At 42.4% G+C, this 25,000-nt stretch overlaps 1 protein-coding gene across 1 annotated transcript in view; it reads left to right on the top strand.

The window, feature by feature from the left end:
• Positions 1-5,165: 5,165 nt before the first annotated feature.
• Positions 5,166-25,000, top strand: part of plod3 (procollagen-lysine, 2-oxoglutarate 5-dioxygenase 3) — a 29,843-nt gene continuing 10,008 nt past the window's right edge. Inside the window, exons 1-11 of the mRNA XM_084042833.1 lie at positions 5,166-5,398; positions 9,440-9,531; positions 10,625-10,761; positions 15,015-15,178; positions 17,231-17,343; positions 18,620-18,683; positions 19,654-19,751; positions 20,657-20,761; positions 21,891-22,022; positions 23,049-23,170; positions 24,285-24,389. Coding sequence (XP_083898959.1) covers positions 5,317-5,398; positions 9,440-9,531; positions 10,625-10,761; positions 15,015-15,178; positions 17,231-17,343; positions 18,620-18,683; positions 19,654-19,751; positions 20,657-20,761; positions 21,891-22,022; positions 23,049-23,170; positions 24,285-24,389 — 1,214 coding nt within the window. The 5' untranslated portion in view covers positions 5,166-5,316. The remainder of the gene's footprint in view (positions 5,399-9,439; positions 9,532-10,624; positions 10,762-15,014; positions 15,179-17,230; positions 17,344-18,619; positions 18,684-19,653; positions 19,752-20,656; positions 20,762-21,890; positions 22,023-23,048; positions 23,171-24,284; positions 24,390-25,000) is intronic.

Genomic DNA, 25,000 nt, shown 5'->3' with positions numbered 1-25,000 from the left:
GCTCATCGTGGAGTCTCATGATACTCAAACATGCGCTGAATGTCGCGAACGAGCCACCGTTCATGCAGAACGAGATGACGCTGGTTACTTGTTTCTTCCACAGATGCCAGGTTCTGTTCTGCATCGGTTATAATAGACGATTTTCACTCTTACACACGGCTCCCATTATGCCAACGGAGGGGGTCGCCGGACTGGAGGACAGGGGACTCTCTGAAATAACTCAACGTCCCTTTCAATGTTGGTGAGTGATTAGCGACACATCAAAGATAACACTTAAAATGTCCGGATCTCTCCTTTAAGTGATTTTACTGGGGACCCCCTGGAACCCCCGGGGGTCCCTGGATCCTACTTTGAAGAAGCAGTGATTTAGAGGAGTGGTCACATGACTACCACAATGTATCTGTGTGGAATGAGATGTTACTGTGAAACATAATGCAACATGTTTTAAACTGGTTTACAGGCTTTACATCTATATCTATCTACATCAGTGCTCTTCAAAGTGTTCAGGCCAAGGACCCCCTTAGCTGAGAGACAGATGAAGCAGGGACCCCTCATAGCTAGTATAACTACAGGGGTAGAGTGGCGGGATGGAAGCCGTGAGGTTTCCAGTTCGATCCCGGGCTCCCCCAGAAGAGTTAGTGTAGAAGTGTCCTTGAGCAAGACACTGAACCCCTAATTGCTCCTGATGAGCAGGTTGGTGCCTTGCATGGTTTCCTCCTCCATCGGAGTGTGTGTGAATGGGTGAATGTAATGCACAATCTATGTAAAGCGCTTTGGATAAAAGCGCTATATAAATGTACCATTAACCATTATTAACTGTTCCCATGTAAAATACAGAAGAACATTATGGACTGTGTTTATAAATCCATGTCTAGCCAGTCACAATGCTCAATTTCGATTTAAAATAAAGTGTACAAAACACATTGTTTATAACCTCATATTCACTTCTTATAATAAACTTTAGCAGTTATGTTATGTTTTAAATCTGTCATGTTTAAAGGAGAATTTTGGACTACGTTTTTGTTACCTTTTCTATGACGTTATGATATCTTAGGATGAATGGTACAGTAGAAAAATGTCATTACTCGATCCCGGGTCCGCCACAGCTGAAAAAAAACAAAAAACAACTAAATCTCGCCAGACGAGATTGAAATCTAGAGATTTCAATCTCGTCTAGCGAGATTTAGCTTCTTTTTTTTTTTTCGACAGTGTTCTGTGTCACTATGAACGTCAGATCTTACAAAAAAAAAAAAAGCTATTAAAATATGCGATCTAACGCAAGGCCTATCCACGCACGTTTTAAGCTGTGGCGGACCTGGGATTGAGTTATGAAATGTTTCTACTGTACCATTCATCCTAAGATATCATAACGTAATAGAAAAGGTAAGAAAAACTTAGTCCAAAATTCTCCTTTAACTGTATCGTCTTACCTCCTACAGCTGTTACAGATGTGGTGAACCAGCTGCTCCAAGTTACCAGGAAAATGAGTAAATAAATCCTCATGGTTGATTTTACACATAAACTGTGACTTATAAGTAAAAATAAGAGACAAAGTGAGACGGTTTGCTTCACTTCTGACTGAAGAACACATTAATCTGATCCAACATTTAAACATGTTTACTAATTATGTAGAGCAGTGTTTCACCACATGTTGTCTGCCAAGGCACACCCTTTATAGCCACAAGATAACAAGAGACAGTATGACTTCCTGCTGCTTCAGTTCTGGCTGATGAAAAAAAACACTTTTTTTTTACTTTAGGAAAATATGATATTATATTAGGAAAGTGTTCGGTGGTTAAGAGAAGTGATTTCAGAACCTTCTTAAATTGGTGAGAAGATATAATAAGAATTCCATATTTTAGACCCTCTAAAACCTATATTAAACTGAGTTTGAGAGTTACGGGCCTCTGGGGGTCTGAGGTTATTTGAGCTACGTGTTGGTTAATTATGGACCTGAAAATGATGCTCAAATATATGATATGAAAAAAGAGGGAAGGATTCTCTCCAATGAGCCATAAACAAATAGACACATTACCTACTTTCTACCACTAGAGGGCAGTGATGGATCATATTTATGTACCTGGACCATCCACAAGTCCATCCACAGTAAACGGAGTGTGTGTGTCTGTGTGTGTGTGTGTGTGTGTGTGTGTGTGTGTGTGTGTGTGTGTGTGTGCGTGCGTGCGTGCGTGCGTGCGTGCGTGCGTGCGTGCGTGCGTGCGTGCGTGTGTACTTGCGCGTGCGTGCGTGCGTACGTGCGTGTGTGTGTGTGTGTGTGTGTGTGTGTGTGTGTGTGTAAATGTATAATGCATAGATACATCTGGGGAATCATTTGGGGGTCCACTGTTACCACTGCATTGTGGTCAGGTTCTAGGCTAGTGAAGGAATGAATTATAATTCAATACAAACATTATATTTCTATATGATCAATACAGCAATGCATTGAAAGAAAATGTACTTTTGTAATTTGTACCTTTGAATACTTTAGCATTTTTAAAAGCATGCACTTTTTCATAATCAACTATTTAGTGGTTCTCAAAAATAGCAGATCTAAAAGCGCACAGCGTGTCACTATGTGTTGCGTTGCGAGCTTGTAAATCTTGAAGTGTTAAAAATATTTTGATTATTTATTTTTCTCTCTCCTGGGGGTCCCTGGGGGTCCATGGCACAAACCACACACTTAACCACTTTTCACTGACTTTCTTTTTTGTAAAACGACAAAAACAATAAAACAAGCTCACAACATGATGCATTGTGGTGCATTGTGAGCTTGTAGATCTGCTATTTTTGCTACTTTTGTGTTACACTGTAGTATGAGAAAGCAGGCATTAATCTACCAACAAAACATAAAACGTGGAGATTTGATATTGATATAATATACACCATATATATGCAAAAACATATGATCAGATTACTTATTCTTTTTTTTATAGTTCTGAACCCACATGAAACACTCAAGAAAGCCATCGTATTATTAACTTAAATTGTATTTACTTACAAAACACAACATGGCAATTGTTGTGCAAATGATAAACAGGTTAAAACATAACAAAACATAAAAAGGAAGGCAGAGGAATGGATCTCGACAAATATTATTTATATAGTATTTAAAGTAGATGTAAAGTGACTGGGCGGCAGTGGCTTAGGGGTAGAGTGGCTGGTAGCCGCAATGTTCCCAGTTTGATCCCGGGCTCCCCCAGAGTTAGAGTTGAAGTGTCCTTGAGCAAGACACTGAACCTAATGCTCCTGATGAGCAGGTTAGTGCCTTGTATGGTTTCCTTCTGTGTGTGTGTGTGTGTGTGTGTGTGTGTGTGTGTGTGTGTGTGTGTGTGTGTGTGTGTGTGTGTGTGTGTGTGTGCGTGCGCGTGCGTGTGCGTGCGTGTGTGTGAATGTAATGTACAATCTATGGATAAATGCACCATTTACCATTTATTTATTTTGTTAAATAGCTCTATATTGTGAGATTAATCAAGGTGAAGGCTGTGGAGGTGATAATCAGGAGTCATCTATAGACGGGTTTCCTGTTAGTAAACATGAGAGGAATATGACCGCGCAGAGGAGGGGGAAGCCTATGGGTGCGTTTGGAAATTACGCACCGGAGCACACTCGCCTATTAGTTTGTATTGGCCAGTGCGCTCACTTGCCGCTCAGGGCTGTATTTTCGAACGCGCCTTTCACCCGGGCATGCGCAGATTGCGCATTCTGCTCTGTGATGATGTCGCGCGGAAATCCGTCTATATGTCTGTGCACAGACAAACGTGTATGTAGCAAGACTTGGCCATGTCTGTCTGTGGCAAATTCTAGCTTTTACACACCGTTATAATGTTCATATTTTGATCAGGAGACCCAATGACTGAATCCCAGTCTGCAGATTTTCTTCACAATATGTGTGACACTGATTTACTATGACACTATGATATATTAGGAGTCCAGCTAGGACAGCCGCTTCAAAGGTTTTATTTTCAAGGACCCCCATAACTCTCAGAGTTACAGACCTGTAAGGGTCCATTTGGTTCCATTTGTACACTCTCAGAGTTACAGACCCGTAAGGGTCCATTTGGTTCCATTTGTATTGCATTTAAGGCCTATTTTCAAACATTTATCAGAACAATCTGTCTTTCTTTAGTTTTGTTTTCCTCTCTGAAATAGCATTATTATAAAACACTATAGCTTATAATGACATAATAATGATCAAAGACAGAGACCTCCATCTTTGATTGATTGAATACTTTATTAAAAGTTTGCAAAGACAAGCACAGGGACTCAGGGAGGTAGGGTTCAATACACGGTCTGTTAAGAGGATTTTAAACTTGCTTCCATTGGGGTGACCCCAATGGAAAAGTAGGCTTTCATTTCATACACCATCTATTTACAATGACTAATGCCTCTTGTATGCAAATGACTAATCCATATGAAAACTCAATAAATAGCTTGATTTATCAATGAATCAATCGGGGGGAAAAAAATAAGAAATGTTTTTTTTTTTAAATGTTGATGTCTTAATTTTGTATTAATCAATAGATCATAACTGGGCTGGCCAATCAGGGGGGCAATACCCCCCTGACCCCCTGTCAAATGGCGCTGAGTGTGTGTGTGTGTGTGTGTGTGTGTGTGTGTGTGTGTGTGTGTGTGTGTGTGTGTGTGTGTGTGTGTGTGTGTGTGTGTGTGTGTGTGTGTGTGTGTGTGTGTGTGTGTGTCTCTCTCTCTCTCTCTCTCTCTCTCTCTCTCTCTCTCTCTCTTCTCTCTTCTCTCTCTCTCTCTCTCTCTCTCTCTCTCTCTCTCTCTCTCTTCTCTCTCTCTCTCTCTCTCTCCCCCCCCCCCTCTCTCTCTCTCTCTCTCTCTCTCTCTCTCTCTCTCTCATATAGAGTGTATGTCTATGTCTCTCTCCCCTCGGGCTAGAGGACGTGGCAGTAGGATCACTTTCTCCAGCTTTCAGGAACTTTCTTCCCCCAAAAAATCACGGCTGTCCTCAAAAATCCATTTGTCCGCCTGTGATTGGCCGAGCCGCGGCCGGGGGGCGGGACGAGCGCTCGTTGGCCGGGGCTCCCCCGTCAATCGACGATCCCGGGGACCCTATTGGTCGGGGGTGGCCGGAACGGGGCGTGGTTTAGGGGTGGCAAACGAGTCCTCTGAGGCAGAGGAAGGAATGTTTCCATCATTACACCGCGAGAGGCGAGACTTGGACGAGAACACAACCAACTATACACACCACACACACATACATACACGCATGGATTCGTGACACACACAGACACACACATAGAGAGAAGTTAATGTAGTTTAATAGCATTTATCTACACATTAATAACACTAACGATGTGTTCATGCGGTGTGTTGTTGTTGTGTGTGCTGCTGTGTGTGTGGAGCCCCGGGTCCGAGCAGCGGAGCCTCTCTGCAGGTAAGGCCGCCTCACGGAGCCCTCTGCCCGGCCAGCCGGCCTGGGGAGTCCCGCTGGACCTCCAGGCTCTGGCTGTCCTTTACTTACTGCTAGAAACAAGAAACATGCATGTTTATCCTTTTACTTACGGCTAGAAACATGCATGTAACATGTTTATGACATGTTTTACTTGTTTAAAACATTAACATGTGTAGTGTGTGTTCTGATACAGTTTTAATGAACGTTTATAATGCATTTATAACGTGTTATTGCAGCTAGGTGTTGTTTGTGTTGTTTAGACAGGATGTTTGTCTGTTTATAATGTTTGTTTATAATGTTAGTGTGTGTGGTGTTGTGTTGTGAATGTTAATGTGTTATTTATCACTAAACCAAGCCAGTCTTCACTTAGAAAAACCTTCTATATGAGCCTTTAATGTCACTCGGAATTGTTAATATTCTTGATATTGAACAATCTAAAGGTAAAGCCTTGTTTTTATTGTAATAATTTATTCTGGTGGAGGTTTGGAGATACTGAAGCCTTTAGCTTTAGGATATGTAGTGGGGGTCCCTGCTTCATCTGTCTCTCTCTCAGCTAAGGGGTCCCTGCTTCATCTGTCTCTCTCAGCTAAGGGGTCCCTGCTTCATCTGGTTCTCTCTGAAGCAGGTACCCCTTAGCTGAGAGACAGATGAAGCAGGGACCCCTTAGCTGAGAGAGACAGATGAAGCAGGGACCCCTTAGCTGAGAGAGACAGATGAAGCAGGGACCCCTTAGCTGAGAGAAACAGATGAAGCAGGGACCCCTTAGCTGAGAGAAACAGATGAAGCAGGGACCCCTTAGCTGAGAGACAGATGAAGCAGGGACCCCCACTATATACATATTGTGTATTAAACTATGTTGTCATATATTTCATAGATACTGTATCTTCATAGATGTGTTTGACACACATGATCTTCTCTGTTAATATGTTGGATTCATATTAATGTGTATTTTAAACCCTCAGTATTTAATAATATTTAATAACATGGTCATCTTGACCGTGGGGGATCTGTACTTGGTCTGCTCTTTTCTACCTCCACACAAACACTCAGAAAATGACAATAGTCTTTGTAGATCTCCCATCACGCAAAGATTTGGCGGACCCCCTGTAGTTACTCTGAGGACCCCCTGTAGTTACTCTGAGGACCCCCTTTAGTTACTCTGAGGACCCCCTGTTGAAGACCCCTGCTTCTAGTCTAAATGTTACTAGATAGATAGATAGATAGATAGATGTTTTATATATATTTTAGATCAGTGCTTCTCAATCATGTTCATGTGAAGGACCCCCACATGTGAAGGACCCCCACATTGACATGTGTTTGGCCACGGACCCTCTTTAAACAGTGTGAGAGGCCAGAGAGTCCTCCAGAAGAGAAGATCTGTCAATATTTGTATTACTGTCTCAGATGAAGGAAGTGACATGCTGTGAGATTCTTGGCTTGGAGATCTTCACATTTTTTAAATAGCCGAAAAGTTAAATAGAGCTTAACTGTTTAAGCTGTTCCTCGCTTTGCTGGGGACCCCCTGGAACCCCCCCAAGGACCCCCTCAAGAACCAGGGATGTAGATAGATGGATATTGTAGAGATACTACAGACAGACAGCTGGCTGCATATAACCAGAGGATGTAGAATACACATGTTGTTTGCTGTAGATCACATCTGTGTGTGTTTTGGGGTTTTACACAGAGGTGTGTGTGTGTGTGTGTGTGTGTGTGTGTGTGTGTGTGTGTGTGTGTGTGTGTGTGTGTGTGTGTGTGTGTGTGTGTGTGTGTGTGAATCAAACAGATACATTAACATAATGTTTGAGCAGTTTAAAACAGTGATTCTCAAAGTGTGGTCCTGGGACCCCCAGGGGTCCATTCAGTGCCTGACTTATTTCTGGCAGTTTGGCTCTGAGTGCCACAGCCAAAATGCATTGTAAAAAAAGTGCTTAGGAGTCGAGATACAGCCTTTTCAGTAAGAAGTTAAACAAGAAGTGAATGGAGCATGATATCAAATCATCATATCTTGGGTTCTGAACATTGTTTTCCAAAAAGAAAATTAGTTAAGGCTATCTCTCTCGCTCCTCCTACTCTCTGTCTCTCTCTCTCTCTCTCTTCCTTCCTCTGACTTCTGCAGTACAATGAATGGGTATATTCTTAGTCACACACACACACACACACACACACACACACACACACACACACACACACACACACACACACACACACACACACACACACACACACACACACACACACACACACACACACAGGGGTCAGTGGGTGTGTGTGTGTGTGTGTGTGTGTGTGTGTGTGTGTGTGTGTGTGTGTGAGGCCAGGTGAGGACAAGGGTAGTTCTGTAAGGATAGAGGAATGTTCTAAAGGTCACATTCCCTCTGAGAGCCTGGAGGCTGGGATGGGTCACTATTTACTGTACTTACATTAAAAGGTTAAGGTCTTCATTAACTTATTACTGTAGCTACATTAAAAGGTCTTTATTTAAGGTCTTTAAAGTCTTCATTAACTTATCACTGTAGCTACTAACAGGTCTTTATTTAAGGTATTTCTTTAAAGTCTTCATTAACTTATTACTGTAGCTACTGTACATTAAAAGGTCTTTTAATACACTCATTAACTTATTACTGTACTTTCATTAAAAAGGTTAGATCAGGGGTATTCTATATACACTCATGCACCCATTCAGTCCAGGAACGCATCTGTGTCATTTTAAGATTTCTTTGGCTATTCAAAAATAGCAGATCTACAAGCTCATAGCGCGGCTTGTAGATCTGCATTTTTGAAAATTTGTGCAAATCTTTGAATATGAATTTATATATATTTTTAACTGCAATATTTGCTTCTGGGGGTCCCTCCCTGGAACAACATATTTTGAGATGGGGGGGGGGGTAATGCGACGCGTTGTGAGCTTTTTTGGAAGAGAATTACAATGTACACAAATCTGGTATGAGGGTCTCTGGCACAAAATGTTTCCAGTCTGTGGACACATACTTATTAATCTGGGGGTCCTTCACATGAACATGTTTGAGAGCCACTGGGTTTAAACAACATGAGGAAAACAAGCCCCCAAATAAGCAGCTACACTTTAGAAACAAGCCCCCCAAACAAACCATAACCAGCAACTACCAATATTTACAAGCAACTTTATAGAAAAAACAAGCCCAAAGTCGCTTATAATAAGCAGGCATGGCAACACTGGTACAGATACAGAGGGGATGACAGATAGAGTTTAGAGTATAGACTAAGATAACTAAAGGTCCTGATACACACTATATCTACAGACGTGATGAGACACAGGATGGAATGTCTCTCTCTTTGGAGAGAGTGAGGGGGTGGGAGGGGGTTTGTGGGTTTGATGGGCTGTGGAGGCCATTAACTGTTGCCTATTGTTTTCCTTAAAGGACTTAAAGACCACTGTGGTAGAGGTTAGGGTGTGTAGTTACCTTGCCATGATGTAACTCCAAAGATGGACAAGAAATCACATTTCTTGTCCACCTTAATTAAAAATAATGCTCCTCATTGACTTACATTGTACGGTGAAACAGATCTCAAAGTCACTCTTTCAGCACATAAACGAACACAAACTAAGCTGATTCAGACATTATAGAACATCACCAAACACACTACTGTTTATTTTTTATATAAAAATGTTAACTCCCCCAGCCTCAAGCCATATCTCCGCCCCAGGGAGCAGGGGGGGGGGCACTTCAACTTGAGGTCGCCCCTGGGGCACCACATAGTGCTAATCCAGCCCTGCACAAACCTCTACCACAGTGGTGTGGCCCTTTAACTCTGCATGCTAGGCTACTACAGCAGAGGTATCGTTTATTATTAGATCGGCCAGTTTCATCTAATAATGTAAACGTCTGATTGACGTGTGATTAATGTGTGTGTGTGTGTGTGTGTGTGTGTGTGTGTGTGTGTGTGTGTGTGTGTGTGTGTGTGTGTGTGTGTGTGTGTGTGTGTGTGTGTGTTTGTGTGTGTGTGTGTGTGTGTGTGTGTGTGTGTGTGTGTGACTGTGTGTAGATAACTTGCTGGTCATCACTGCAGCCACAGAGGAGACAGACGGCTACGTGAGATTCATGAGGACCGCCAGAGAGTTCAACTACACTGTGAAGGTACACACACACACACACACACACACACACACACACACACACACACACACACACACACGCACACACACACTAGTGTTGGGAAATCGTCAAATTATTGTCTTAGGAAACAAAACAATTTCCATGAATTCCAGGTTTCATGAACTTCACAAGCTTTGGGTGAACTACTCCTTTAATCCAGCGTATCACACAGATACATAACGGTAATTACAGACACAATAATCACTGTGTCTGTGGTTTTAACCCCTTAAGCCCCGTATCATTATGCTTTGTTGTACGACAAATACAGAACACATAGAGTGGATCTGCAGTGATGCTTTGTGAGCTTGTACTGTTAGATCTGATATATGAGTTCTTAAAAATGTGTGAAGTCATTTAAGGAATGTGACCGTTGAGAGGGAATCCTTAAGGAACCGAACACTACATATTAGTTCTTTAAGTGTCGGTTAATGTCTGTGTGTAATTTGCCAGGTGGACGCGGAGTAGATCTACATGCTAACAACGCGGCGCGATGCGGCACGTTGATGGCTTGTAGATCTGTTATCTTTTGGCCTCCACGACACAACTTTGAACCAGAGAGATGTAAACAGAGAGATTGGCGATAACTTAACTCTATTATAAGACAGTAGTAGTGGTTTTATTTTGGTCATTAAAAGCATCAGAACTTTTGCCCGAATTGCTGATCATGCGGAATTCTACAGATTTTTCTAAAAATAGCAGATCTACAAGCTCATAGCGCGGCACAGAGTGCCGCGCTATGAGCTTGTAGATCTGCTATTTTTTGAATAGCCCAAAGTATAAAATAGATGGTTATAGCTATAAAAAGATCTAAAATGACAGTGTTTGTCCCGGTCCTAATGGGTTAACTAGATGTACAAATAAATGACTGTCATTTAATGTGTGTGTGTGTGTGTGTGTGTGTGTGTGTGTGTGTGTGTGTGTGTGTGTGTGTGTGTGTGTGTGTGTGTGTGTGTGTGTGTGTGTGTGTGTGTGTGTGTGTGTGTGTGTGTGTGTGTGTGTGTGTGTGTGTGCGTGCGCGTGACTGCGTGTGCGTGTCTGTGTGTGTGTGTGTGTGTGTGTGTGTGTGTGTGTGTAGGTGCTGGGTCTGGGTGAGGAGTGGAAGGGTGGTGACGTGGCCAAGACGGTGGGAGGGGGACAGAAGGTTCGATGGCTGAAGAAAGAGCTGCTCAAACACTCTGACGACAAGGACAAGGTCATCCTGTTTGTAGACAGGTAAACACAACACTTTATCAACTAGGGGTGTAACGATACGTTTTAACAACGATTCGATACGTATCACGATACTTGGTTGTCGATACGATACATGAACGATACAGGACAGGTTCATTTAGAACCATACGATTCCATTCAATGATTCAAAATCGATACAGTAATTATTTATTTACCCAAACATTCTGTGTGAAAAATAAATACCTGGAGATAGTGGATATAAACCTCTCTTTCTCTTTTTTCTTCTTAACACATCGGGTGCCGAACACGGTCTGAACCGTGTGTTTACATAGTGGCGCTTCCGCCGCTCCGGTGCCGAACACGGTCTGAACCGTGAGTTTAGTGTTTTTGTTTTTTTCGTTTTTCTCCGCGCGGGCGGGGCTAGAGCAGCTCTGGGAGCACCCATTGTAATCCTGCGAAGGAAGTGCCAGATCGCTCACCGGAAACACTTTTTTTCCCCATCCGCTTCCTGTCTATTTCCTACTTTGAAACGCCTATATCTCCGAATCTGTTTCCTGTGGGGAAAAACGGTCATGAGCGATGCGCGATCCCCCCCCGTTGTAACTCGCGAGGGAAATGTTATGGTTCCAGGCTGTAGCCAGGCTCATGGCAGAACATGAATCGATGCTTTTTTTGGCGTGGATTTGCTTGTAACGCACACGGAAGCTTTAAACAGCAAAGCGCAGTCAATGGGGAGAATGCTGGCACCCGCGGTAAGTTGTTATGAAAAAATGCTGGCACCCGATGTCTTAAAATTGCTAAATACAACACACAAGTACTTAGTATTGATAAAAATGTATTATTTGCATTGCAAGATGATTCGATACGATACAAAGTCAAACGATACGATATTTTGCTGTTTGTATAACGATATAGTAGATCGTTGAAAAGTAAAAACTGTCGTTAAAAAAAACTACACCACTTTGCTCTGTGTGAACAGCCTGGTGATGCCAGGGTTACATAATGACCCTCCTCTGTCTCTTTTATCATCCTTGTTTTCTCTTCTCTTTTCTTTCTCTCTTTTATTCTCTTTTTCCCGCATTGAGAAACATGACACACCTGTCCTAATAAATACACACAACACACACACAATGGACACACACACCCTGTTCTACATAGACACTATGACCTCATTCACACAAACGACACGCACCAAAATGCACACGTAGTAGTCAACTAGGACAGCCGCTTTTCAAAACTTTTATTTTCAAGGACCCCCATAACTCTGAGAGTGTACAAATAGAACCAAATGGACCCATACGGGTCCATTTGGTTCCATTTGTACACTCTCAGAGTTACAGACCTGTAAGGGTCCATTTGGTTCCATGTTGTGTACACTCTCAGAGTTACATACCCCCAAGGAACCCTTAAGGGTCTAGGAGCAGCTTCCTATGTTAGCCTGTAATTTAGAGCTACTACAACTGTGGTTCAACCAACAGTGACCACACACACAATAATGACAGACCACTGTACTGTGTGTGTGTGTGTGTGTGTGTGTGTGTGTGTGTGTGTGTGTGTGTGTGTGTGTGTGTGTGTGTGTGTGTGTGTGTGTGTGTGTGTGTGTGTGTGTGTGTGTGTGTGTGTGTGTGTGTGTGTGTGTGTGTGTGTGTGTGTGTGCGTGCGTGCGTGCGTGCGTGCGTGCGTGCGTGCGTGCGTGTTTGTGGTTGTGCGCGTGTGCGTGCACATCTGTCTCACTGACCTCCTCTCCTGATCAAAGCACATACTTCCTGTCTCTCTGTCTGTCCATCTCTCTGTCTGTCTCTCTTTCTCTCTCTCTGTCTGTCTGTCTGTCTGTCTGTCTGTCTGTCTGTCTGTCTGTCTGTCTGTCTGTCTGTCTCTCTTTCTCTCTCTCTGTCTGTCTCTCTGTCTGTCTGTCTCTCTTTCTCTCTCTCTGTCTGTCTCTCTTTCTCTCTCTCTCTCTCTGTCTCTCTCTCAATATGCATGGTTTAACGTTCTCAGTCGCCATGACTGATTTCAGGCATTTGGGTTCCAAAGAAGTCAGCATGCCTTCTTTGGAGGCACGCTTCCATGGAAGTCAGCACGCTTCCATGGAAGTCAGCACGCTTCTTTCTTTCTTTTCTTTTTCCTTTATTTATTCAGGGAAGCCTGTTGAGAGCAAGCTCTCTTTTTCAAGGACGCCCTGATAACAGCATATAAAATACAATACATACACAATGAAAAACAACAAGCACGCTTCCATGGAAGTCAGCATCAGAGCACGTGAGCGGAGCGGGTGGAAATGCCGCTCCAGGGGGCTGGTTTCACGCTCGCTATTCGCTCACGTTGACTCCCCCCGCGCTCCGCTCCCCGTCGCTCCGTCGCTCACGTTGATTTGCGCACCTCTCGATCCATGCTCCGCTCAAACCGGGTCGCTCAACAGTAAAAAAAAGAAAAGACAAAGAAAGTAGAAATTCTAATGAAATGTGGGTGTGCTGTGCACTGCTGGATGTCTGTGTGTCTCTGAGTCCGTGCGACCGGGCATGCTCAAACATTGGGTGCGCGGGCCCCGCCGGGGCGGCTTGGAGCGGCAGGCGGTCCTCGCTCTGAGTAGCGCTCCAACCTTTTTATAAACCAGCTCCGCGCTCACGTCAAAATCGCGTCGCTCCGCTCCGCTTACATGCTCTGGTCAGCATGCCTTCCATGGAAGCATGTTACGCACCAAAAGTAGTCAAATCTGTAAGCTTACAATGTGCCACTCTGCGATGCGTTGTAAGCTTGTAGATGGCCTATTTCATTTAAGATTAGCTAAGTATTTGAAGTGGTCAAACTAGCAATGAAATACATTAAAAAAAAGATCTTCTAGAAAATGATCTTGGATATTTCAAATAAAGAAATTGTAAGAAAAAAAGGGGCAGCTGAGTGGTTAGTGAGCCCGCCTGAGGAGTCCCTGGTTGTCCCAGGTACGATTCCAGACCAGGCCAGCAATGTGTCAATGTATGTCCCTGAGCAAGACTCTTAACCCCTAAGTGCCGCACAGTGGCTGTTCACTGCTCCTAATGATAATAGGACAGGTAAAATGCAGAGGACAAATGTCACGTATATGCAAATATCCAGTGACAAATAATGAATTACATTACAACTCAATCTGCAATTGGCTGTATGGCTACCAAAACATTATAATTGTACATATTGTGCTAACTGATTATGAAACACAGCACCGGTGTGTCGTGACTCCTTTCATGCAGTTTCACAAATTGCAGAGATTAGGACTTAATGCCTATCTTTCAGATTGTGTTTAGCTTTAATCCATGCATATGTAATATTGCATCAGTTCCAACAAATATTTCCAGAGTCTCTTCATACAAAATGAACACATTAGTTATACTGCAGCTGTCTTCCTCTGTTTCTGTCTGTCTCTGTGTCAATGTCTGTCTCTCTCTCTATGTGTCTGTGTCTATGTCTCTCTCTCTCTCTCTCTCTCTCTCTCTCTCTCTCTCTGTGTCTATGTCTGTCTCGCTCTCTCTGTCTCTCTCTCTCTCTGTGTCTATGTCTGTCTCGCTCTCTCTGTCTCTCTCTCTCTCTCTCTCTCTCTCTCTCTGTGTCTATGTCTGTCTCGCTCTCTCTCTCTCTGTCTCTTTCTCTCTCTGTGTCTGTGTCTCTGTCTATGTCTCTCTGTCTGTATCTTAGGTATTATGTAACTGGTTGTTTTCAAAATCATCAAAATTCATTATCAAAATAATAGTTTTATTTTATTGTTACAATATGTATGTAATGAAGTAATACTCTGTCTTCTCATGTAATCTGTATGTAATGAAGTAATACTCTGTCTTCTCATGTAATCTGTATGTAATGAAGTAATACTCTGTCTTCTCATGTAATCTGTATGTAATGAAGTAATACTCTGTCTTCTCATGTAATCTGTATGTAATGAAGTAATACTCTGTCTTCTCATGTAATCTGTATGTAATGAAGTAATACTCTGTCTTCTCATGTAATCTGTATGTAATGAAGTAATACTCTGTCTTCTCATGTAATCTTGCATCAGTTACAGAAGAATTGCTGGAAGTTCCTTTCATACAAAAATGTACACAAACGTTATTTATATGTCTGTCCCTACTCTAACCCTGTGTGTGTGTGTGTGTGTGTGTGTGTGTGTGTGTGTGTGTGTGTGTGTGTGTGTGTGTGTGTGTGTGTGTGTGTGTGTGTGTGTGTGTGTGTGTGTGTGTGTGTGTGTGTGTGTGTGTGTGTGTGTGTGTGTGTGTGTGTGTGTGTGTGTGTGTGTGTGTGTGTGTGTGTGTGTGTGTGTGTGTGTGTAGTTATGATGTGATCCTAGCCTCAGGGCCAGAGGAGTTGCTCCATAAGTTCTCCAGGTTTGGACACAAGATGGTGTTCAGTGCAGAGGGCTTCTGTTGGCCCGACCAGAGACTGGCCTCCAAGTACCCTGTGGTCCACACAGGAAAGAGATACCTCAACTCTGGAGGTATGTACCCTAGTACCCTAACCCTAGTGCCCCTAGCGATATATGTAAGTGCACAGTGTTTGGGGAGCCCCCCTTTTGGGGCGGGGACTTCTTTCTTCTACAATGGAAGAGTTAGGACGTCACATTCTAATAAAGCCTGAATACCCAATCTCGGCACCGACCTCAGTGGCGCACCTCGCTAATCACTAGACTGTCGATCCACTACCACTGGGAGTGTGTGTTCGACTCCCGCTTGGGATAAATCTTTTTCAGTCATCCGCGGACTACTTTTTTTCGCCGATAAAGTATATTTTTGGACCATGACGGAGGTGCGCCGACTCAGCAGACCTTGAGGCCGAGGAGTCGCGCCCGAGCGCCTCCAGGCGCGAGTGCCCGCGACGACCAGGCCGATGGTCTGCTGAGTCGACTAAGCGCCGTCCGAGTTATGTACCGATAGGGACAGAATCGTAAGTATGATGGTGGGGACTGCGTTTGCCCCAACTGCCACTCAAAGTGACTTCTGCCCAATCACAGTGCGTCTTTCCCAGGACTTACCCAGCTCTCAACTTCCGGTACACAAACGCAGTGCACTAACATAGCTCGCAGCACCCTAACCTTATAAGTACCCTGTGGTCCACTCCGGGAAGCAGTGTTGATTTTGACAGCAAACTTTGATGTAGTTTTAGTCTTTTGAATCAAATTCCATTTAGTTTTAGTCATATTTTAGTCACATGAAATGTTTTAGTTTTAGTCTAGTTTTAGTCGACTAAATATCATAAGATTATAGTCGACTAAATCTACAGTTAATTTAGTCGAATGAAATGTATGTTGGCGGTGCCTTGATGGAGTCGTAATGGCTGATTTTACACTTGGTTGCATGCTGAAAATAGCCGATCTACAAGCTCACAACGCGTCGCAGCGCGACGCGTTGTGAGCTTGTAGATCTGCTATTTTAGTTAGTTTTAGTTTTAGTTAGTTAGTTTTCGTCAGTGAAAAAAGGTAGTCGATGAACATTTTTTGTCATAGTTTTAGTGGACGAAATCAACAACTGCCGGGAAGGTATGTGTACACACACTAAAAAACTACGCTATGAATGATTGATTGAATTCTTTATTTACAGTTAGAGTGGTACAGATTCATACAAAACAATGCTCAAAGGATTTATTCATGTATAATCTTTCTGTAAAGAGTCTCTCTCATAGAGAATGTGTTCACTGCTTTGAATGGTTCATTCAAAGGGACTTTATCAGCATGTACACATCACATTCATTCCTTACTTTATTTAAAGCATTTAAGGCCCTATTCTCAAACATTTATCAGAACAATCTGTCTTTCTGTAGTTTTGTTTTCCTCTCTGAAAATAGCATTATTATAAAATAGCCTATAATGACATAATAATGCAGCCACCTTTTTAGGTGATCCTTTAGAGCGGTTTTGAAGGTAGGGTAAGGATTCAAATTATTTTATAACGGTTGGTAGGGCGTTCCCCATTCTGGTGGCATAGCAGTAGAACGAATGTAACCCCTTGTTTGAGCCAAATCTGGGTTGAACGTGATTAGTGGAGCTCCCTCTGGTGTTGTGAGGACGTCTTTAACGTTTTTTAAATAGTGTGACAGGAACATGGGTGTCTTTGTGGTGTGGTGTTGACTTTTTGGGAGTCACGCTTGTAGATGTGAGCTTGTAGATTGTCTATTTTCGACACACAGCTCAGTATAAATCAGGCGTTACCACACCATCACAGCACCGCCAACAACACATGTCAGTGGAATAAATCATCTGTAGATGTTGGCAGTAAGTGTGTGTCTGCTTTGATCTGTTCATTAACTGTTCAACTGGGACGATGACATTTCACCAGAACATCATTACACACACAAGTACACATGTAGCGTTTATGTAAATGGAACAATATCTTATATTGTGTGTGTGTGTGTGTGTGTGTGTGTGTGTGTGTGTGTGTGTGTGTGTGTGTGTGTGTGTGTGTGTGTGTGTGTGTGTGTGTGTGTGTGTGTGTGTGTGTGTGTGTGTGTGTGTGTGTGTGTGTGTGTGTGTGTGTGTGTGTGTGTGTGTGTGTAGGGTTCATAGGCTATGCTCCAGAACTCAGTACTTTGGTTCAACAGTGGAAACAGAAGGACAACGATGACGATCAACTGTTTTACACCAAGATCTACCTGGATAAGACCCAACGGGTTAGTATTACTATTATTATCACTATTACTGTTTTATACCAAGATCTACCTGGATAAGACCCAACGGGTTAGTATTACTACTATTATCACCATTACTATCACTATTATTTAGGCATGTAACTATTCACTCAACTCACAATACGATTCAAATCACGATGTTAGGTTCACAATAATGTGAAGACTGAACCAAACCAACACTCGGAGACAGTATGGGCGAAGGCCTCACAGGGCGTTTTATTAATGAATATGGCACGTCCACAGGGGGGAAACCCCTGGTGCCGTCTGTTTATACGTTTCAAATCATAAATCAGAATAAAGCAAACTTCTACCCCTCAGGGCTCAGTGTCAATAATGGTCCATGCGAAATCCTCTCACACGCTCTGCGTGGGTTTCCTGTCCATGTACGGTCTGTTAATACATCAGGTCCTAGTGTTGCCTATAAAAAATATTTTACAAAAAAATATTTTCCAGACAAATTGAGCAAAAAATATATTTTTTATTATTATTTACTATATAGTATCGTATAGTATTTTCTTACTGTGTCCAGTATTTACTTTTGCACATGTCTGTTCACATGTCAGTGACATCACTGACTCATCCTTGGTAACTTTATACCCAGCTTGGAACATAACAGTGTACGTCCGTGTTACTGGCTATTGTTTGCATCGCGATTCACTTTTTATTTGAATCGATTTTAAAGTGTCACCAGTTTGAATCGATTTAAATCGATTTACGATAAATCGCTACACGCCTACTATTGTTATTACTATTAATATCACTATTACTGTTTTACACTAAGATCTACTTGGATAAAACACAACAGGTTGGTTAGTTACTATTATTACTACTGATATTAGCACTAGTTAGAGGCTAGCTGCTTGCCATGCCTGTAGTGTAATGATGTGGTAGATCAGTGGTTTTCAACCCTTTTCATATCCAGGTTCATTATTTATTGGTCATTTGAGCCACAGATCCACCGTGTGATGACCTTTAGACTCTCAGACCCAAAACGTAGAATATGTTGTTATCTTTGGATGAGACTTTGTCCACATATCCATCCATGCTGTATTAATGTTGTTCCATTAGGAGAGACAACAGGCAAAACGTTGATCAAAATAACAATCCTTCTACATTCTCTAATTGTGTGACTTCTTATGAATTAAGTAATGCAGATGTTTAACAATCATTTAACTCTTGAGAGCGTAACATGAAACCAAATGGACCCGTAAGTTGATTGATTGATTGATTGATTGATTGATTGATGTTCTGTCTTCAGACCAAGTACAACATCACTCTGGACCATCGCTCCAGAATCTTCCAGAACCTCAACGGAGCCATTGGTGAGACACACACACACACACACACACACACACACACACACACACACACACACACACACACACACACACACACACACACAAAAGGGTCTACCTGAACCAAAAATACCCCAAAAATACCCAGGACCTGTACGGGTTCTGGGTTCGTTGTTGTATACTGGTGGTCAGTTGAGTCCTGGTCGGTTCCTATTCCATTGCCTCGGGTAGCGGGACTGTTCGCCGTTATGTGTAATACCTGAGTGGATCCATGAAGGGTTATGTGTAATACCTGAGTGGATCCATGAAGGGTTATGTGTAATACCTGAGTGGATCCATGAAGGGTTATGTGTAATACCTGAGTGGATCCATGAAGGGTTATGTGTAATACTGTCAGATTACTGCAGGATAAATACATGGATCTGTGCATGTGTGCCATTAATGTCATGGTTGTCTCATTGTAGGCTGCTACATAGCTTCTACACTCCATCATGGAGTAGACTATGACTGTCTCCATCATGGACTAGACTATGACTGAGTCCCAGTTTACCGAAGGTGGCATAAATACCCATTTCCGGTTCATTTCCCCATAGCTTTAGTTTGATTGGCTTGGCAGCAGATATGAACGAGCCAATCAAACGAAGCTATGGGAAAGTTAACTGGAACAGGAAACGGAACGGGTCACCTTCAGACAACTGGCACTACAATAGACCACAGAGTCTATTGTAATTGTTACGTTTGTCATGTCTGCTTGAAAACAGTCACAGTCATGCACGCTTCTGTAATGCCTGTGAAGAAATGAATTGAATAGATCCATTAGGGTTCAGGTCCATCATGAAAATACAGATAAAATCAGAACCAATTGGATCTCGGATCTGTGAAGGCCTCACACACACACACACACACACACACACGCACACGCACACGCACACACACACTCTTTCCCTTCATCTTTCTCTCTCTCTCTCTCTCTCTCTCTCTCTCTCTCTCTCTGTAGAGGAGGTGGTGTTAAAGTTCGAGAAGTCCAGGGTTCGAGCGCGGAACGTGGCCTTTGACACACTTCCTGTTATTATCCACGGCAACGGCCCCACCAAGGTAAGGCAGCCAATCACATCCTCCGCGGACCGACCATGTGACTTTCAAATGTGACCAGTCACGTTTTAAAACAAATGTCATTAAGGCAGCAGAGTCTGACCAATAATAACCACTGGAAACACAGCGGTTACAATCTGCTGCTGAGCCAATCGAATGAAGCCGTGAGAAACTGATTACGGAACAGGAAATGATTATGGAAAGGTCAACTACAGTTTTACACAGTCTATTAAATATTCATCCCTTGTTTAATGAATACATTCATGTATATGTTATGTATTGTATAACTGGTTGTTTTCAAAATCATTAAAATTCATCATTGATTCAAAATAATAGTTTATTTTTATTTTGTTATCTTACAATCTGTATTTAATGAAGTAATACTCTTTCATGTAATCTTGTATTTAATGAAGTAATACTCTTTCATGTAATCGTGTATTTAATGAAGTAATGCTCTTTCATGTAATCTTGTATTTAATGAAGTAATACTCTTTCATGTAATCGTGTATTTAATGAAGTAATGCTCTTTCATGTAATCTTGTATTTAATGAAGTAATACTCTTTCATGTAATCTTGTATTTAATGAAGTAATACTCTTTCATGTAATCTTGTATTTAATGAAGTAATACTCTTTCATGTAATCTTGTATTTAATGAAGTAATACTCTTTCATGTAATCTTGCATCAGTTACAAAAGAATTGCTGGAAGTTCCTTTCATACAAAAATGTACACAAACGTTATTTATATGTCTGTTTATGCTCTAACCATGTGTGTGTGTGTGTGTGTGTGTGTGTGTGTGTGTGTGTGTGTGTGTGTGTGTGTGTGTGTGTGTGTGTGTGTGTGTGTGTGTGTGTGTGTGTGTGTGTGTGTGTGTGTGTGTGTGTGTGTGTGTGTGTGTGTGTGTGTAGCTGCAGTTAAACTACCTAGGTAACTACGTTCCTACGGCCTGGACTCATGAGAATGGATGTGGGATCTGTGACGATGACCTGATGATCCTCGACGACAACACTGCTGTATGTCTGTCTGTCTGTCTGTCTGTCTGTCTGTCTGTCTGTATACCTGTCTGTCTGTCTGTCTGTCTGTCTGTCTGTATGTATACCTGTCTGTCTGTCTGTCTGTCTGTCTGTCTGTCTGTCTGTCTGTCTGTCTGTCTGTCTGTCTGTCTGTCTGTCTGTCTGTCTGTATACCTGTCTGTCTGTCTGTCTGTCTGTCTGTCTGTATGTATACCTGTCTGTCTGTATACCTGTCTGTCTGTCTGTCTGTCTGTCTGTCTGTCTGTCTGTCTGTCTGTATACCTGTCTGTATGTATACATACCTGTCTGTCTGTCTGTCTGTCTGTATGTATACATACCTGTCTGTCTGTCTGTCTGTCTGTCTGTCTGTCTGTCTGTCTGTATGTATACCTGTCTGTCTGTCTGTCTGTCTGTCTGTCTGTCTGTCTGTCTGTCTGTCTGTCTGTCTGTCTGTCTGTATGTCTGTATGTATACCTGTCTGTCTGTCTGTCTGTCTGTCTGTCTATCTGTATGTATACCTGTCTGTCTGTCTGTCTGTCTGTCTGTCTGTCTGTCTGTATGTCTGTATGTATACCTGTCTGTCTGTCTGTCTGTCTGTCTATCTGTATGTATACCTGTCTGTCTGTCTGTCTGTCTGTCTGTCTGTCTGTCTGTCTGTCTGTCTGTCTGTATGTCTGTATGTATACCTGTCTGTCTGTCTGTCTGTCTGTCTGTCTGTATGTATACCTGTCTGTCTGTCTGTCTGTCTGTCTGTCTGTCTATCTGTATGTATACCTGTCTGTCTGTCTGTCTGTCTGTCTGTCTGTCTGTCTGTCTGTCTGTATGTATACCTGTCTGTCTGTCTGTCTGTCTGTCTGTCTGTCTGTCTGTCTGTCTGTCTGTATACCTGTCTGCCAATGGCGATCATTTTCAAATAAACATACAGTATATATAAATCAATAATAAATATATACATGCAACAATACAAAATATCAAAGGACAACATTGGTTCTGTGAATGGAACCTGTTACAACTCAACTTATTGTGTGTGTGTGTGTGTGTGTGTGTGTGTGTGTGTGTGTGTGTGTGTGTGTGTGTGTGTGTGTGTGTGTGTGTGTGTGTGTGTGTGTGTGTGTGTGTGTGTGTGTAGGATGAAGACATGCCGGTGGTGCATGTAGCAGTGTTCATAGAGCAGCCCACTGCCTTCCTGGAGGAGTTTCTACACCGACTGACCACCTTCAACTACCCTATAGACAGGATACGACTGTTCATACACAACAATGTAAGATACACACACACACACACACACACACACACACACACACACACGTCTGTGTTGGTATGCTTGAGAGGACATTTTTATGAAAGACATTTTTACTCCTTTTTTGTCGTTGACATGTTTAAGTGTAAACCTCAGACCTGTGTTTTATATCCCTCTGACAATAGTGTTTTCTGGGGAAGCTTTCAAAAGGGTCAACATGTTGGAACATGTTTTATAAAAAATACTACATTCAACCTGTTTAAGTTGTGGATATGGTGTGCCTCCCTAGTTTTGGAATAAAGAGGCATTGCTTTTTTCAAGTTCAGTGTTTATATGATTTTTTTCAGAAAGGACAACATTTGAACCGGTTTTAATACAGATATTTGACATTGGTAAACATGGGAGAGAAAGTCATTTCATGTTTTATCATGTATATTTCAGGTGGTCTATCATCAGAAACATGTGCAGTAGTATAATTATAATTAGGGGTGTGCCGATATATCGTCCCGCGATATATCGCGATACGTTTTCGCGACGATATGTATCGTTTTGGAAAAAAAAAAAATCATTTTTGATTTTTTTTTTTTTTTTTTTTTTTTTACAATCATAATAATCAGGCATGCAAACGGCCCCGAAGTGAAAAGAGTGACAACATGTTTTTTTTTTCGGGTCAGGTGTCATACTATTTGGATTCAAAACGGCTATTGTAGCTGAAAAGCTACAAGTTTGCATGTCTGAATAATGCAAAAACAGAATTATTTGTTTGCATTTTCTTTTTTTCTCCTCCATATATTTTCATAATAAAAAAAGTGCGTATCGTATCGTATCGAAATCGTATCGAAGTTGTGAGCCAAATATCGTATCGTATCGTTTCGTGAAATTAGTGTATCGGCACACCCCTAATTATAATGTATTGTAATGTATATATAATGTATTATCATATATATTTCAGGTTGTCTATCATGAGAAACATGTACAGTATTAGAATTATAATGTATTGTAATGTATATATAATGTATATATAATGTATTATAATGTATATTTCAGGTGGTCTACCATGAGAAACATGTCCAGGCGTTCTGGGAGAAACACAAGGTTCTGTTTCCTGACGCTCGTCTGGTCGGACCTGAAGAGAACCTGCAGCAAGACCAGGCCAGAACCATGGCTGTGTGAGTAAGAGATTACTATAGACAAGTAATAGATTGCTATAGACCAGTAATAGATTACTATAGACCAGGCTAGAACCATTAATTCATCCGCTGGTGCCAGCGTTCTTTACCTTATATTGACGATCTTCGGAGAGCCGCGGAAGCCACGATGTGTACACGGATGTAAACAATGCGTGTCTGGCGGGAGGGGGAGGGTCTCCTCTATCCACCGGAACAAAGAATGATTTATCGCGATGAGTCATTTTGTTGCTACCGGCCGATGAATAAGGCTCGTTTTCACCAAAGAAAAGAAGAAAACTCACAACATATAGGAGTTGACGGAAGTGATTTTTTTTGGGATGACGTTTACATCCGTCCATTCCTTCTCTCAGAGTCAAGGGATCATTCCTAAGTTGTGTTAGAACGCCGTCAATGGCAGGGAATGTGATAATACTTACAAGATCACAACACGAACTATAAAAAAAACATCACATGGATGCACCTGGGACGTATCATCAGTGTTGTAGCCTGGGGTCGACGGGTGTTTCGGGTCTCGCAACAACATACACCCTCGCCCAGGTGACCCAGCCGGGGTTGATCAAGCCCCGACTTACGTCCCAGTAGCTACTGTACCCACGGTCAGTCCTCTTAGAGAAAGACTTACGTCCCAGTAGCTACTGTACCCACGGTCAGTCCTCTTAGAGAAAGACAGGGACACTCAGTCCGCTTCTCTGGAACTACTCTGTCGGGACTGGGGGAGAGGAGAGGCTCTGGCACGTGGAGGGACTAGGCTCTGTGGATGGTCTCCTGGCCGGGCTCCTCCTTCGTCTCACCAGGTCCACGACCTGAGCGTTGCACCAGACTCCCCCGCTCCAAACATTTCATTCTGGTGTGATGGTGTCTTGGGCCGTGGTGGTACTGCAGGCTCCACTTGCAGCTTGCCTGAAAGGCCCTCCTTAAAGGCCTCATCGTGGGTTTGTTGGGCTTCTTCCTCACGGAAGACACAGGCTGGGGTGCTAACCCATTGCTCCCGGGATGCTAGAGACTAATATGACTCAAATTCTATATTGTGTGTGTGTGTGTGTGTGTGTGTGTGTGTGTGTGTGTGTGTGTGTGCGTGCGTGTGTGTGTATAGGGAGGCGTGTAAGAAGGACACAGAGTGTGACTACTACTTCAGTGTGGACTCAGACGTGGCTCTCATCAACCCTGACGTTCTACGCATCCTCATAGAGGAGAACAAGTACGTACTCTAACACCTAGTACACTACCTATAGTATGTACTGTTAACACAACATACACTATCTAGTCTAGTCATCTGTATGTATATATAGGACATTTAAAAACAGCAACCACTGACACAAAGTGCTTTCCAAACAAGCAACAACATGACAGCCGTGTAAAAGCAGAAATAAAAAGTAGCAACATTTAAACAAGTAACTCACAGTAAAAAAAAAAAACTAAAAATCCCAATAAAATGATTGAAAACACATAAAGTATGTAGAAGACAATACATAAACCGGGGGGGGGGGGGGGGGGGGTCCTCACACAACTAAAAGCAAGAGAGAAGAGGTGGGTCTTAGATGATGACCTGTCTGCCCCCTGGTGGCAGGATATGGCTATAGCAGTTCAGCCATGTACTGTGGAGATGATCCATTTCTGGCTTTAAAAACTAAGAGGAGAATTTTACAATGAATTCTATAATTCACTGGTAAATAGTACATTTATATAGAGCTTTAATCCAAAGCACTTTACATAGATTGTTCATTACATTCACCCATTCACACACCCATTCACACTCACACACACATTCACACACCGATGGAGGAGGAAACCATGCAAGGCACCAACCTG

Source organism: Gymnoscopelus microlampas (assembly GCF_963454915.1).
Source record: "Gymnoscopelus microlampas genome assembly, chromosome: 19".
NCBI lineage: Eukaryota > Metazoa > Chordata > Actinopteri > Myctophiformes > Myctophidae > Gymnoscopelus > Gymnoscopelus microlampas.
The sequence above is the reverse complement of the archived record's forward strand: the minus strand, read 5'-3'. Positions and strand labels throughout refer to the sequence as shown.